Raw genomic sequence first — 17,358 nt, forward strand, 5'->3', positions numbered from 1 at the left:
CTTAATGAATTTTTTTGACGTTACAAAGAATACTTACATCACAATCTTTGGTTTTTAGGCTCCTTATTAAGTTTCCTTTGTAATATTTTAAGGAAATTTGAAAAAATTTTTGGTGCTTCGATATCAAAAGGGACGATGCGTGTCATCGTTCAAACGAAAACTTTATGAATTTTTTTGACGTTACAAAGGATACTTATATCACAATCTTTTGTTTTTAGGCTCCTTGTTAAGTTCCCTTTGTAATATTTTAAGGAAATTTGAAAAACATTTTTTTCTTTATAGAGTCCTTTTTAAGTTGTCTTTGTAATAGTTAAAGGACGTTTGAAAAATATTTGGTTAGTCAATCTTGCTTAGAAAAGTAGTGAACGTAATGGCGTGGCTGTAGGGTATTGATTATATAAAGTTCATTATATTGTATCACGAAACAATTATTAATATTCATAAAACTACATTGCATGAGAAACTACATGAAGTCAACAACTTAATTAGTTGGAGAGGTTTTAATATGTTTTTTCTTTACTTTTAGTATGTGACTATGGATAAAACATATATTAAATTGAAAGGCTTAAGGCAAAACTTAATTAGCTTATCACGTTAACGATTTATAAATCTGTTTTCAGTTACAGGATATCTAAAAAAGTCCACATTTCAAATACAGAGACAAACACACCTATTATTACAATGGTTGTTTGAAAAATTTCCGACCTAACAACAGAAGAATACATTTTTTTCTGTAACCATTTATGTTTTTCAACATAACGTACTCTATAATGTCAATTCTATCTCTTTCTCTTTTCCTTGCAAGTGGAAATTTTTGAGGTTTTCATAGAAAAATATTTTTCCCAAATTATTATTCCTTCCTTAAGCTAAAGTAAACCTAACCTAAACTATAGCAAACCTAACTTAACAAGAAACTGGATCGGCTTTTCGATATGCTTATCAATATCACCTTTGTACGTCCCTTCTTCAGATGAACCCCCACCTACTGAAAAAAGACCCCAAAATACGTTTAATGCATAAATCAGGTTCAAAAAGCCGAACCAGTGGACCAAATCCTATCATTGGTAAAATCGGAAGTACTCATTTCCTACATGTGGGATCGATGAATGGAATCTGCGACCCTCGAAAAAGCTAAACTAATACGTTTTTTATTTTCCTAAACCGGGCACATATTTGCATCGTAAGTACATAATTGATGATTGTCGTTTTTTATCATATCTACTATTATGCATATAAATTGTTATTTAACTGCGCGGTGGAGTGGGATAAGAGGCCAGTCGTCGATCTTTAGAAAACGGACATTACGTTATACATATATGTATATTTTAGTTTTTAACATAATTAAAAAGTTTCAGGACAGCGTTATTATACACGCAAAAACGACATTAGCATGTTATACATGACGTTTGTTTCGACAAATGACATTATTTCCGCTCTTATGGCTTCGTACTGTATTTACTATGAATGATTTTTAGAATTCCACCTTTATCCATTGCATACTTTGTCCAGGCAATTTAGGAAAAATCGCTTAGTTTTCGACGATATGTTGAATCCTTTTTTTCTTGTCATTAAAAGACCTACAAAAGTAGACGTTGTACGTGAAAAATATTAATTAGTCCAAGAGATAGACGAAAATAACAATGACTATTGTTGTTTCTAGATAAACAATTATAAAGGAGTTCAGTTATTGTCATTGAGTCTTGTAGGATTTCGAAAAAAAATTCCCTTGATTGCAGAATCTACTCATCAAAAAATCAGCACATCCACATTCAACGCATAGACCAAGTTTTTTGTTAGTGCTGTTAAGTCATAAGACATGAACAATTAAACGTACAATCTCCAGCTTTTGCACACGCCAAAACTCAATGATAATAACTAAGCTCCTTTATAATTGTTTATCTAGAAACAATAATAGTCATTGTTATTTTCGTCTATCTCTTGGACTAATTAATATTTTTCACGTGTAACGTATACTTTTGTAGGTCTTTTAATGACAAGAAAAAAAGGATGCAACTTTTTTTTTGTAAAGTCACCAGCAACGAACTATACAGCACTATAAGCAGCAATGAGAAATTGCCTTAAAATTCGACACATATAGGTGTTTTTGACGATGACAAAAAATTATTTCAGGCCACGGATAAAGATATGTCATTGTGCACACTTTCCACCACCTATATACAAAGTTTCAGATAGATCGTGGAAAACTAATCAAAATGATGATTTTTGGGCTATCTCGCGTGGACAAACTGTAGATTTCCGACGTGAGAACTCCTAGTAGTACAAGCGACACTCGAAAAGTTGTTTTGTTTTGTCTTTTCTTACAAACCAATGCAAATGAGGAAAAAAAAGTTTCAACAACTTTTTACTATATTATATATAACTTGAGAATGCCAATACTTTTGAACTTACAACTTATTTATATCTATCCTAGATACGTATCATGGTTTACATAAATATCGTAAAATATTACCAATAACTATTTAGTTAATATAGAATGTCCCACGATATTTTAAAATTATTTATTATCCTAAATATGACGTGTACTAGAATTTCTAAAAATCCTAATAAAACGTCATTCAAAAGCGATGCTGTTCCTTGTAAATACTTATTTCTCTGTAAATCTAGTAAATGACATTCACTTGCCGAAAATTATTGAGTAATGTTGACGTGTTTAAGATGTTGGTTCAATCTTTGACAACATAAGAATATTGAATAGTTTACCTCAATTTTAAGACATATATTTTGTTTCCAAACTATTTAGTCTAGATCGGCATAACTGTTCAACTTTAAAAGTAATACCTGATTAAATACTTTTTTATTTAGGAATGATTTGGCTTAGTAATTTTTCATAACATAGGCAATTCTGTTCAAAAATTCCAAATAATTTGTATTGTTAAGTTTTATATCATTCAATACAAAAAGAGTATCGTGGATTTGTTTTATCGATGAAGTGATTCGGACAGGCAGAGGAACACTTTTTACATACGAGAGTATAGTTCTTCCAATATCAATTGCAGATTATAAAAACCCTTGCCGACAATTTTGTTTGATCTACTATAGGCGTAAATACCTTATTTTATAAATTTATTATTTTTATAGATACTTTTAATCATATATCCTATGCGAGAAAGTATCTCTTAGCTTGCTATAACTGAATATTAGATTAAAAAACGTAAATAGACGAATAAAATGTACCTTCCTGTAAGGGAGTTTGATTTAAACAGGGTACCATACGTGAACTGTACCCTTTTTGTACCCCATTCGTCTATTAGAATTTGTATCTGACCCAAATAATCTTGTCGCCATCGAACTACTTGACGATTCGATTATTCTTATATAAACTATAAATTGTTCTACGTATAAAATCTTGAGTAGCTCGCCAACCGATTCCAGTTTTTCTTTTCATGTTTTTCAGTTCTGTGAATGATATACAGCAACCTTTTCGTGACTACTCGATAGATGGAAAATTTATTTACTCTAGATAATTCAGCAACATTTATTATGATTGTATTATCAGCTTGCTGATTATTTTCCTTTTTCAAACATTCGAATATATTTAAAATACACTGTGCAATTTTTTTGTCTACATTCGGCGATGGTCTAAAGAACCCCATATTTTTGAATTAAATAAATCTCACTCAGCAATGCCACTGCTTATCGTGGACTGTCTAGCGGGAATATTTCAAATAAATTGTGTACATAGGTCTTCTGACAGCTTCGGCCAATAGAAATGCACATATATTTTCATTGATAAATAGTGGAGATGATGAGTCCACTTGGACTCACGGTTTTATACGGGGAGTAAACATTATTTTTCATTTCTTAATTTGGTATGAGTGCCGTGCGTATTTATGAAATATTGATTGTTCCCCGGATAACAGTTTTCACCAATTGATATTGGAAGAAGTATAACAATAATTCAGTAGTGACTGTTAAAGGATTGTAGCTTATGAAATATCGTACACGAAAGGAATCCATTAACTTTAACATTAGAAATTTGATCCGGATGTTGGAACATACAGGTACGACGGAGAGAGAGAGTGAAAACCCATCAAACGGTTTATTTCACCTTTTAGCGGAAGTCGAAAAAATGGAACGTCAAATTTGTCAGTTATAATGTCATCAATATTTTTTCAATAAGGAGCTAATAGACTTTTGACATTATAAAAAAGTGATTTAAGTAGGGATCACATAAGAAAAAACACGAGACAAGTAATAAAAATGAAAATAAACTTAATAGACTCGAATTTTTAAATTAGATATCTTGAAAATTAAGACCATAATATGGTAGTGCACTGTCTTGTTGAAACCAAATACTGCGATCCAAGTTTTGTCTATTATTTGGATCCGAATTTGCCGCAATTAGGTGTGGAAATGGCAATGTCAATTTGCTCTACTACAATCTTAAAGGCGCTACTAAACCTACTTCCTCTTCACATGATAGTGAAGAAAAAGGCATTTATCGATACCCGCAGGCTAATCCAGACAGGAAAACTAAAGCCAAAAAGTCTGATAGGTCACTCAAGGATTCTAGAGCTAATAAATAAAGCCGTGACAACTCTATGAAACAAATACATAGCATGTTGGACGATAATACCCCATTCGAAGTAGTAATTAAGGACCGCCAATCATAGGTCAACAAATATCTTCCGCAAGCTCTGATACATAGACGGTTCGAAGCTAGCGTAAGAATCTGTACTGAGCATTTCTGCAAGCTCTCCATACCCCTGAAAACATCACTCACCATTTTTTAGGTAGATTTTCTAGCAATAAACAAATGTGTCCAGGAGTATTTGTATAGGAACCTCTCTGAATAGCACATATACATTCTCTCACATAGCCAAGCAGCCTTGACGGTCCTTAAAGCTATTAAATGTACATCCAAAGTGGTGTGCGAATGTAAACAAACCCTAAAAGCACTAGCTAACAAAAAGAAAGTAACCCTAATATGGCTTCCACGTCACCTGGGTATACCAGGAAATGATGAGGTAGACAGCCTTGCCAAAAAGTGGCATCTACTACATACTTTGGACCAGAACCCCACAGTGGCCTCATGAACGAATGGATGAAGAATCACATGGAGCTTACTGGAGAGGAGGAACACTCCAGCCATAAAACAATCCAAAATATACATACCATATGAGCTAAGAAGTCTGAAGAACTTCTCGTGATTACCAAACTTTCTTAAGACGATGGCAGAGGCAGAGGACAACAACTGCAGATTCTGCAAGCAAGCCATAGAAACAGCAAAGCATCTACTCTGCAAAGTCCTGCCAATTTCGATAAAAAGCTTAAATAACTTGAAGGAGTAGTAATAATACCTTGGGAAGTGGGAAACAGAACCTCAATAAACTAGCCTCCTTTGGGAGGAGATATGTATTTTGGAAGCAGATCAATAAAATATAGAGTAAAAAATATCTTCTAGGTATAGGTGCACAAGGGGGTGTAAAGCAAAAACGACTCCCCAAAACAATCTACAATCTAAGTGCGGAAGAACTGCCATACGAAAATATTAAAGCTGTTAAATTGTTGTGAAATAAATGACCCTAACCTATCCTACCCAAACATAAAGCTTTTGGGTGCAATGGGTGTCTGAGTCTGAACCCAGTAGCTCATGTATCACTTAAGCAAAAAATTGCCTCGTCTAAACATACTAGACTATCTGGATTTTCATAACTTCACAACATTCCAAACGTGTGTCCGGATCTTCTTCTGAGAGGTTCGTGAACAAGTTGACCTTTACAACACACACCTGACTAACATTTTGTTATAAGACAATTTATATTGTAGTTGCGTGAGAGTTGACTTCTAATCATAGCCAAATATCTAACTTTGAATCGTCGCTTATTCCTTGTCTTCCATATTATGGAGCATCCCTCACGCTTTCCACTTCCAGCAACTGGAGGTCTTTCAAAATGTGTTTCTTAATAGCTTCGAAGTCTATTGCCGTAACCTACCATCATTTCGGTTGAATGAGTCAGGATGTTCTACTAGGTAACTTTAGATTTAATACTTTTAATTATGCGATTTTTTTCATAAATTCATTATCAAGTTTATTTTGTTTTTTTATTATTTCTCTCATTTTTTTTTGTATTTCTTCACAAACTTAACGTTGTATGTTTTATGAATTTTGTGCATCACTTTATCATAACACTGTATTGAACAAGATGACACCATAACAAAAGTCAAATATTGTTAATTGAAATTGTCGAGTTCAATTTTCGAAAAGGATGTTTTCATAAACACATACTTATTTTGTACCATTAAAATGGTAATCAAGTAATATTTGGCAACAACATAAGGGTTACTACTAGTCCTTAACATTTCAATGCTTTTTTTCGAAATATCAAAACATCGTGAGACACCCAAAATAACTATTTTTTCATTCTTATATACAAAAAGTCGTGCTGTCAGATTAGTCAGATGTTATATATTTACAACTTAAGCTTTGTGATGTATGAAATATTTTTAAAACATATCTAAATGACATTTACTTCTCACCTTCTATTGGGTTTAACATTGCAGTCTTTCCGTCTGGTCCTCAGCATATTCATGGGCCGTGACATGTTGATCTTGATTAGTTTATTTCCGAAATTATTGCTTATTAAAAAATTCCAGAGGGTTTCAGTCTCATTGAATCTTGATTTTTCTATTTCATAAATTTTCATTGGCATTTACAGCACAGTGACATGTGAAATGTTTAAATTGTTTCGTAATATAAATACTTCTCTTTTTGAAAGGAAGGGTCTTCCGCAGGAATGTTTATTTGCATACAATAAATATTTTTACAACGCAATCTGAAAATAGAAGATCGTATTTTATTTATTTATATAGAAACTGTTGTAGTATAAAACTATGTATAAAAGTTCCGATTGATTCGATTCCCATTATTTTTGGTTTTATAGTCTACATTATTCTTGTATTGCTTTTCCCGAAATTGTTTTATGTTTTTCATGTTCGAAACTATAGGCTAGGAATGTTATTCATTAACTACATGATCCATGTACTCTAACATTCATATTTTGGAATATGTAAATCAGACTCCTAAATCCCAATTAACAGGTAAAGCTTTAATTTGTATGCTAATATATGCATAGTTTTCGGTAGACTATAGATTGTTCTGATAATTAAAATTACTGCTGCCTGTAGGCATGACAGCTTGGTAAAAATATAAAGGTATTGAAGACACATAGTGTTGAAGGAATACAGACCGCCACGATTTTTCTTGAAAGATTCCAAAGGAAAATGTTGTAATCATGTTGTGAATATGAGCATACAGCACCAAACGAAATCGCTAAATATCTAAATCTATGAGGAAAGACCCAAAAATATATAATTTTTTACAAAATAACTTTGAAATACCCTTCATTACAGATAATAGATTTGTTCTACCGGTCCTACCATTGTTCATCTGTAGGAATGGCTATCAGCTCGTCGTCGTTCTTTAATATGTACTATGAAATCGGTATTCTTTCATCCCTATTTTGATGCATGGAAACTCCTTTCTGCCCAAAATCCGCTTTTTTAGAACCAACTCTGTATGAATTACACTCTTGGTGTATGAAGTGTATGAAAATAGCAAATCAACATTGTTTTGAGACTTAAGATGGCGTCTTCCATTGACTTGACTGTATTGAATCTAAGTCATAATTAAAATACCTTGTCTCATTATCAACAACGGAATAAAAACAAATTAGCGTCAACCAAAAAAATTGCTGCAGACAAATAAAATAAGCCAGACTGCAATGAACTGATAATGTTGTTCCGGTTATTATTGGGTCATCTTAGTATAAGACTGTCATTTATAAACATACTCTGCTTTCTCCAAGCATCAGCTACTTTCCTGGTAAACGGTAGAGATGCTGTAACATATTAAAACGACTTGGGAGGTGGAAGAATTGCCGTTCATTACACAGGTGATGGTTTTAATGAAAAAATTCATTCAGCAATGAAATTTTAATTTGGGCCATCATATTCACAATTGCGCCAATAGTAACTATCCAGAATATGCAAAAACGCAAATTAGATCTAATATTACTTCGAAATGGAATTATTATGAAAACATGTACACTGCACTTTCAATATAAAAATCAATAAGTTAATTATTGTAATGTTCTAATATATATAAGTATTTAATCACAAAATGTGTTGAATGAATTTCTACACACGGTATAGGTATTTTACTTACATAGTTTATTTATATACTAAATATTCACTAACACTTACAAGTTTAACTATTCACCAATATTTAACTTATGTCCACACTTAACATCTAACACTGTTTAGTTTACTTTTGTATTCACTTTTTATGCTTTATATATTAAAACCATCTTGTTTTTCTTCTTTTGGATTCTTGAAATCTCTATATTGGTGCAAACAAACAAAAAGCCCCTATTAGTAATTGCCTGTATAAAAAGACACAGAAACTTAACAGATCTTACAAAAAAAAATAAAGATACTTAACGCACCTGCCAAAAATTTGCGTATTTATATCAATCAATAGATCACCTTCGTCAAGAATATCAAAATAAGAATAAAATCAAAATAGAACTTTGTTCTAATAAGAAAAATTAATTTTTCTTTAATCTTTACATCAGTGATCAATTAAATATTCGTAGTTTTATTAGAATTTACAAAATAGAGCTATAAATTTTACTCAAATTATTTAGATCTTTTTTATAATTCATAGCTTTTTCGTTCTTATGAATGTGAACCTATTTTAAAAATTCTCTTTTTCGTGAATTAGATTCAGTTTAAAGAATTTGCGAATCTTCATAATTGAATTTATGTTTTGTCGATGAGTGGTTAATGCAGTTCTATTTCTTATTATCGTATTGATATAATCTGATCTAAGTTTTAAAAATTATTGAAAAAACTAATTTTAAAATCAAAAACATTTAGAAACATAAACATATCAAAAGGTCTAAGAATTAAGAGATTAAAGAAATCTTGCTTCTGTCATTCTTTGAAGATGCGAGTACCTTACTAGTCGTTTCCTTTCTATACATGTTATAACTGTCTCTTCTACACCTATTTGATCCTTAATTTTGTCATTAGTCACTCATTCTAATCTTGATGTCCTGGATGCCTTTCTCATTGCGTCCATTTCTGTAGCTTATATTTACCTTGTTAGTCAAATTTTTCAAGGAAAAATTAGACTATTACGGTGGGCATGACTAGAAGAAGAATGGGGGGCACATCATTTTTCCCATGTTTTGAGACCTCCTGAACACGATTATGATGGTTTTTCGAATGTCTGTAGTTTATATATATATATATATATATATATATATATATATATATATATATATATATCTGTTTAAGCTACAATTCTTATTTTCGTCTCTCGAGCAATTGCTATGGGTCCGATTTGGTTCAAAATTAGCATACATGGCTTTTTTGGCGACGGATTGATGTTATTAGAGTTTGGTTGAAAACAAATGAATATTTCGCAGTGCAAAAAAGTGGTTTTTGACCTTTGCTCACCTCTGCAGGTCAAACGAAAAGCGACTGAAAAATGAAATTTCACATGTAGTAGGTTCAATTAGTTGCGAGATGATTTCCTTTCTAAGGTCGAAACTTTCCATCTCCACCCCTCTCCATTTTATGGTCATTTTTGTTATATTTTCTTATTTTTTGGCCAGAAAAAGTTTAACTAGAGGGTTCGAACTACGCATGCAAATAGGGGTGATGTTGAATAATTGTCTTTCTCAAGTTCAAAGTTTTCTTCTTCAGTTCTTCTAGCACAAAACGCCCGAAATCATTTTAATCGTTGTAATTGTTGAACTGGACCGCCTCCTATTTAATGAATATTACGAGTATGATCGTTGCTAGGGTGATTTTTTTTACTTCCCATTTTCGAAATTTTTTGTCATTATGACAATTTTTTCTTTGTTGTCAATTGAAATTCGAGACCACCGGGTCTATTGAAATTATGAATTTTCATTCGAGAGAGAGAGAGAGTTAACTTGTGAAATGAAAAGTTATTGAGGAATAGCAAATTTTCCATATAAAGAAATAAGATTGAGAATTGATATCATTTCCAAGAAATTCATTTTATGGAAAGATTTGTTTGTGTATCAGTTAAATTCTTCATTCGGCGAAAAATTCGACTTTCGTGATGGAGCTCTGCTGCTCACGGCTTTTTTTATTGGTTCTTTTAGTCTCTAATCATATATTAACATGCTGTTGATCGTGGAGTCAGGTATTCTCATTTTTCTTTGTTTGCCTATCTCTGTAGTCCATAGAATTCCATTGGGTGCTTTTATTATCTGTTTTGTCTTGTTTATTCTGGATTTTATATCGGCTTCATCCTTCATATTGAAATTCACTCCTAAATATCTATAACTATCACATTTTTATATTGTTTCGTTATTTTTCTGATCAAGATCCATGGTCCGAGGCCCCATTTTTCTCAAATTACAAAGTAAATCCCTGCTTTATATTCACAATAAAGTTAATGATTCTAAAATAGTTCCATTTTATTATTGTGGAAAAAATGTTGTATGTATTGGGAGTGAAAAGTGACATTATTATTTTCTGGTAATTGCTGTAACTGTTACTCTCAAGCAATATCACTTTTCGCTCTTAATGCATGAATAAATATTAAAATGTCACAGCTTTAAGTGTATTTGACTCTACGGAAATGATAATCTATCTATTCTGTAACAGTAATAACGTTTCAAATACAAAAATAAAAGATATGCTGCTTGTAGAAGGTGACAAGCGAAGTATTTGAATTCGAGCTACTATTGGTAGAAGACCACCGTGAATATAAAGGGAAAAATTAAACTTAGCCGTTATCTCTCGTGTATACCTAACCTCTAGAAACAGCTTAGCTAGGTTAGAGTCGATTTAGACGTTGTTCGAGTTGCGTTCGATGCAATACCGGGTGGACCATTCAGTCAACCCTTAGATCAAAAACGTCTCCTTTTGGTTCGTGTTAGTCAGAAATGAGGGGATGTCATGAAATAGTGTGATTGGTACATAGGTATGTTGGGTTTTCTTGAAACATTCTACAAGGTAAATTGGAAAGGATAAGGGTAATTGTATGTGATTAAAAAATTAAGAAGACTAAAAGAAAGCTGGAATTTTCAAAATAAGGTAACTTCGAATTGCATGATTTAGGCGACGGTCATTCGGGTGGTGAAGAAAAATCGCTTTATTAAGGTAGTTATTCGAGGAAACGATCGAAGGATGAAAAAAGTCGTCAGTGAAAGTGTACCTGTATTATGTATAAGAGTCCAGCTGAACGAAAAGTAGGATGACCCAAACATATTTATTTTGATGCAGAAAATGGCATTTGAATACGATGTCTGGCTATTAAATAACGAGACTGCGCGTCTAGAGAATGGTGTAAGTGTGAGCGCTTTAGTGAGGGCCTAGAGAGCAAATCAAAATTCAAGTCAATGTTATTCGTTTTTTTTTTCGACATTAACAATATCGTGATGACTTACTATTTGCTAGTTTTGGCAACACTGCGAGAACGAGTTTTTAAAGCCCGATTTTGGGCAACGCACCTGCCCATAACGCGCTATCTGTGAAACTGTGTATTTGGCCTGTAAGCCCATTCCAGTGCTCGAATACCCGCCGTACTCACCAGATTTGGCACCGTGCGACTTTTTTTGTTTCCAAAGATAAAATCTGCTTTGAATTGGACCCGATTTGAGTCGATAGAAGAGGTAAAGCTAAAAACGGCAGTGCTCCTAAGGACACTCACCAAGGAAGACTTCCAGCACTGCTCGATCAATGGTAAAAACGTATGGAAAAATGTGTGCGAAGGAAGGGGAGTATATTGAAGGAGATCATTCGAATATAGAATAATTTTTATGATAAAACCCTTTTTCGTAACCAGTCTCGTTATTTAATCGCCAGACCTCGTATGTATAAACATTCTCAATTAAGCAATCGTTGATTGAATCAGCAATTATCGGAATGGAGTCAATATTCAATTTTTCGATTATTGAAGAAACAATACCATTTTACATATGACCTAAAAAAATATTTTTTTAGGCCAATCTAGCTCGTAAACTACTGCTTAATTGAAGAAATATTTGGGATGATGAAAATTCTCATTTTCAACGAGTTTGATGTGACCTTATTGCTCTATAATTGTAAGTAACTGAACCACTTCAATTAAGATTTAAATTCATTTCTCGTATCATTTATTATCAATCGCAATAAAATGAAAAAATGTGTACGTATTAATAATTACAAAATAATAAGTATAAATGACAACAAATTTTAATCAATCCGATCTCTGGTGCTGTATAGATTTTAATAGCAATTCAATGTCAGGTTTAAGTCGCTTGTCAAACCCGAATCATATATTAAAGTTCTTTATTTAGATTTTAAAAACTTCTTTTCCGAGTGAGCTTCTCACAACGAAAAGTAGAGCCAAATAAGGAGTAAATTTACTTTGCATTATCAACTACATTAGGAAATTCCCCAGCCGATATAATTCTACAAAATTCCTGCAAAGATTCGACGCAATTATTATTTTCGTGTTTAAAAGATAAAATAACGAACTTAATTTGCTTGAATCTAATATCTGTTGAATTTAAACTGAGGAAATAATATTAGTTAAGTCTGAGTCTAAGTTTATTTGAGTGGTTAGTTTGGCTCCAATTCCCATATTTTAAATCACTATTTTCTATGTACATACAATATTTACACTTTTTTCTTATAATTGTAATATTTTACTGAATTATTTAAAAGCAACTTAATATTTTCAACCTTAATATCGTAACGAATTTTCATTTTATGATCGAATTCATAATGTATAATACAACTCTTCATGCTTTGTTAAATTAATGAATAGTTTTGTATTACGTTTGGCATTAGAAAAACCTTTACTTTACTGATCATTTACAAATTTAGAACATTTTTTCTAAAAATATTTTTTATTTCATAGTTAATTTCAAAAATTATTCGTTCAAATTCACTTAATTCAATTTTCAAAACTCATAGAAAAATGTTTGTCCACCTTATTATAAACAATGGCGATTTAACGGAAGACTGACTTTTCAGATATAGACAATATTCTCGCTACGGTGATTATATTGTAAATCTTCTTAAAACGCTGTCTCCCTACGGAGGTAAGTGTTTACGGTGCTTCTCGTGTAAATTATATTTCAAGATTAAGAAACAGGAAAAAGTCGCTGGATGTGCAATTTGGTGAATATGGTGGATGATCAATCCATTCGACAGGTGTCCAATACCAGTTGGTGAATTATTTCGATGATATTACTGATTATCGCAACTTTTGGCCGTCCCAAACGTACGTAGTCAGTCCACCTGATACAGTTACATTGGATTTCAGCTGCCCAAAATTTTATTATCTGTACATAATCGTCTTTCATTTGCGTAGGAGCTTGCGCATATATAATTCTTCAATGATATATGGGAAATGCGTTCTTTCGGTATGCAAACTTTAATCCGACAGTTATCCAATACCATTTGGTGAAGTATTTCGATGATATTGCTGGTTATCGCAGCTTTTGGCCGTCCAAAACGCACGTAGTCAGTCAACCTGATACGACTATGTTTGATTCCAGCTGCCCAAAATTTTAGTTTCTTTAGAAACTCGTCTTTCATTTCCATAGGCATTATGCCTTTCAAAAACAGATATATAGTAACAGCTCCATACTCAATTATTTACAGAGTCAGAAAAATCTTCACTTATACGATGGTGAAATAAAACTAAGCGTCCAAAATTGATGGAAGTTCAATGATAATATCTCAATGCATGCGGACATATGTTTCCAAACTTATCAGACAACCCTCATATTTATTGGTTATAATGAAAATACTTTTTTAAAGTAAATTATGTTTAAAAGCGCCACTATCATAATCATGTAGAAGTGAAAAATGGTTCCTAATATTTTGAATAATTGTGTTGCTGTCACTATGTACCTGTATCTGACTAGATAGATTTATTAGTCATTTGCATCACATCAAATAAATCAATTTTTTGAAATAAATAAAAAAGTATAGTGATAGAAGAATATAAAAAATTTGGTACAAATCTACTGATAACAGTTTCTTGTCAAATGTCAAACCTGTCGATGTTAATATACATTTCTAGACCAAAAATTTCTGTTACTACAATAAAATGTATACTGTAGATCCATTATGTTTCATTATAACCGGCTTCAATTATTGAAAAGTATAAATACTGTTAATCTTATTACTGTTAAGTTATTATTAAGGTTATTAGTAAGGTAAAAACAAATAGTATCACATGATACATAACGATGTAGAACATACTATTCGAAAAAAATTTTATGTCTTAAACAACAATCTTTTCATTGAAATAGTTACTAGACCATTGATTTCCACCTATTTACCATAATTTTATAATTAGATGCCAACTTCCTTCTCCGTAACACATAAACTGACAACTTTCACAAATGCAACAATAATCACTTTACAGTTTAATTTTCCAATCATCCCTTCGCACTACACTCTCGCAAAATATTTCTCGTGCTTCTGTCGACTGGTCTTTCACCTACATTTCGCAAAATAAGACCACTGAAAAACTGAATTACTCACTCTTGTATGTTTATATCTTTGAAATCTCGATTCTAAATATATCGAACGTTTATTTTAAGCGCGCGTTAAACAGATTTTTAGACAAAATAGCTCTTAGTTCAACACATAATAGAGAACTCTTAGTAAAAACTAGAAAAATTAATCAAGATTTTGTACTGTGATACGTTTAATGTTAACGTGGTGTGAGAATTTGTTATCAAGGAAGCGTTGATTTGGAGTAGGAGGAACTTATTACGGAGAAAATGGATTTGTTTCGCTCTTAAACCGTAGGTATTCAGCAAGTGACAAGTTAATTAGTATTTGAGGCACACATTTTTAACCCCAAATCAAAGGAGCTGCCCTTAGAGTAAACGTAAAACTCTTTTGAATGTCCAACTAGAATTTATGAACAAAATTCTAATCTAAAAATTACCCAGAAATCTTTAGTTTTACGTTTAAAATTTGGAATAATCAAAAAACTGTTAAAATTTTTTTAAATTATGTTCCCTTTGTATAGACAACCTAGAATAAATGTCATTATTTTGTTTTTTGTCCGGTGTTTTGGGGCTAAGAATGTAATTACCAGTCAAGGTGGTAGAAGTTATTTTTATTTTTGCCTGGTGGTTTGGGGCTAACAATGTAAACACTAATGGAATTACCAGTCGAAGTGGTATAAGTCCACCAAACATGCCACCTCAGTTACTAGATATAAGTTCTTGTTCGTAGTCTTCATTATTTTGAATTTTTTCCAATTGTGGGCATAACTATTTGAAAAATACAATCGATACGTGGTTAATATAAATAATATCGCACAATAAATGTTTCAATTGAACTTCTTAAAAGTCTATATTAGTTTTTTTAAGTGATACTACATATAATCGCTAAAAAATTGAAATGACAGACCAACTAATAGCGGATCCTAAGAACAAGTTTGGAGGAGAATCTATTTATATATCAAGAAAAAAGGAATTAAATCGCGATGGTTTTTCATGACTTTCGAGGTGAATTAAATAAACAGCAGTGTGCCGATTAACTCGCTTCGACTTTTCATGATGAAGCACTCTCGAACAACCGTTGTTTCGTAGATTTTCGAAGTCTATGCATTCGAACCCGAAACTAAACAACAATCGACTGTATAGTTCTATACTCTATCGAGACGAATCAAATCCAACAAAAGTTATCCCCGCGCGAAGCACTTCGAAGAAAATGGTTTTTTTTCGGAATAACTGGACATGTCGCCACCGTTCTATTAGAGCAACGTAAAACGGTCAATTCTGAATGGTACAGTCGAATCCACAAGGATAATACGAGCTCACACACATCAGTTCAAACATAAACAATCAAAAGATCGAATTGATGAGTGTTCCGCCGTACGGTCCTTGTTTGGCACACAATTCTTCTTATTGTTTTGGAGATACCTCAATGGGCCTCGACAATTGGTTCAAACGCACGCAAAAGTGTTATGATCTTAAAGGAGAACATTTTGAAAAACAAAAGTGTCATATCCAAGTATAAATATTTGTTTTTATTTGTCGCACTCAAAACTTAAGTAGCAACTATCTAAAAGTCGAATTTTGTTAAAAAAACTTAAACTTTGGGCTCCACTTTTAGGCAATCCTGTGTACGAACGAAGATATGGGTCATGTGAAATGATTGTTGTTTGAATTTAGTTGGCAGTCCTCTATTGAAGAAGGTCGCAAAAAACAATAAAAGATCTGTTTAGTCGTAGAAAAATGTCAATTGTCATAGTTGTAACTTATATTAAAATATAGATAAACTCAAATGTAAACGTGGCACGAATTTTCAAAAAATGTTTGAAGTGAAGTTTAACAATGGGTAACAGAAGAAATTAAGAATAAAAAATTATCCTTTATCATTTTGTTTAATCGAAATATTCATTCCCCCAAATTTTATTCAATAAAAATTCTCTCGTAGGTTGATAGTTGCATTCTTCACTTATTAAGAATTATCAAAAGAATAGTAATTAATATAATCAAAAACTGAGGTTGAAGCTGGGAAAAATAAACAGGAATCATAGTTTTTAATTATATATTCTAGAAATGAAAATTTAATTGAGAAGAAAAAGCTTAAATTTACACCTTCCACGACTAGATACAAAATTTATAATTTTCCACTTGCTCATGAATTGAAATAATAGTTTATAAACAAAGTTTTCAAAGCCAACTCTATAAAGGGAGTAGTTCAGAAACAGAAAACAGAAATTTTTCGAGTTTCGATATCGTTATTAAGTGAAGTTTTAGTTGAGAATTCGACTCGAAAAACTGTTGTTACGGATTAGATGAAAAGACATTTCTTCCGCCATATAGACCTCAGAAAAGGATCAACTCGAATTGAAAATCTGCTATAAAGAAGAACCGGTTTCCAAAAAATCAGGAGTATTTTAGTACCTGATTGATTTTTCTTTTTTTTTTTCACCGTCTTCCACTGTAGCAATAGACGTTAACAGATTAACTTTATATACATAATAAAAAATGTCAACCTTTTCCTATCCTACTTTCATAACATAGTTTTATTTGTAAAATTATAAAGTAATCCTATTGGCAAAATTTTGTGAATTTTTTTTGGGAAACTGTCCTGAAGTTTAAAAAATTTTGTATATAGTGTATTTCGATATTTGGCTACATTACATTTGTTTTTGTACTTTTTTTTGTCGATTTTTATTAAATTTCATCCTATCACTTTTATTAGTTTTCATTAAAGTACAACTTTTTAAAGGTAGGTTTCATGTTTTCCTCTATTTTCTGATTTACATAAAAAAGTTATGTTTCGATCAAAAATCAGATGGCGCCTCTAAGTAAAATCTTA

General features: G+C 31.9%; 2 protein-coding genes across 7 annotated transcripts in view; one reads left to right on the top strand and one right to left on the bottom strand.

Annotated features, from left to right (window-relative positions):
• LOC130890783 (protein translocase subunit SecA) overlaps window positions 1-14,542 on the bottom strand; it is a 52,210-nt gene extending 37,668 nt beyond the window's left edge. For 2 of the 3 annotated variants that reach the window (XM_057795106.1, XM_057795105.1), the window contains exons 1-2: window positions 14,349-14,542; window positions 6,502-6,797 (exon numbers count right to left, since the gene is read on the bottom strand). In XM_057795106.1, the coding sequence (XP_057651089.1) occupies window positions 6,502-6,674 (173 nt within the window). In that variant the 5' untranslated portion in view covers window positions 6,675-6,797; window positions 14,349-14,542. The remainder of the gene's footprint in view (window positions 1-6,501; window positions 6,798-14,348) is intronic. The other variant, XM_057795103.1, reaches the window with a different exon arrangement.
• The window catches only part of LOC130890782 (tyrosine-protein kinase transmembrane receptor Ror-like), a 116,496-nt gene that overhangs the window by 60,890 nt on the left and 38,248 nt on the right, over window positions 1-17,358 (top strand). The window lies entirely within an intron of this gene.

Source organism: Diorhabda carinulata, chromosome 2, assembly GCF_026250575.1.
Source record: "Diorhabda carinulata isolate Delta chromosome 2, icDioCari1.1, whole genome shotgun sequence".
NCBI classification, from domain to species: domain Eukaryota; kingdom Metazoa; phylum Arthropoda; class Insecta; order Coleoptera; family Chrysomelidae; genus Diorhabda; species Diorhabda carinulata.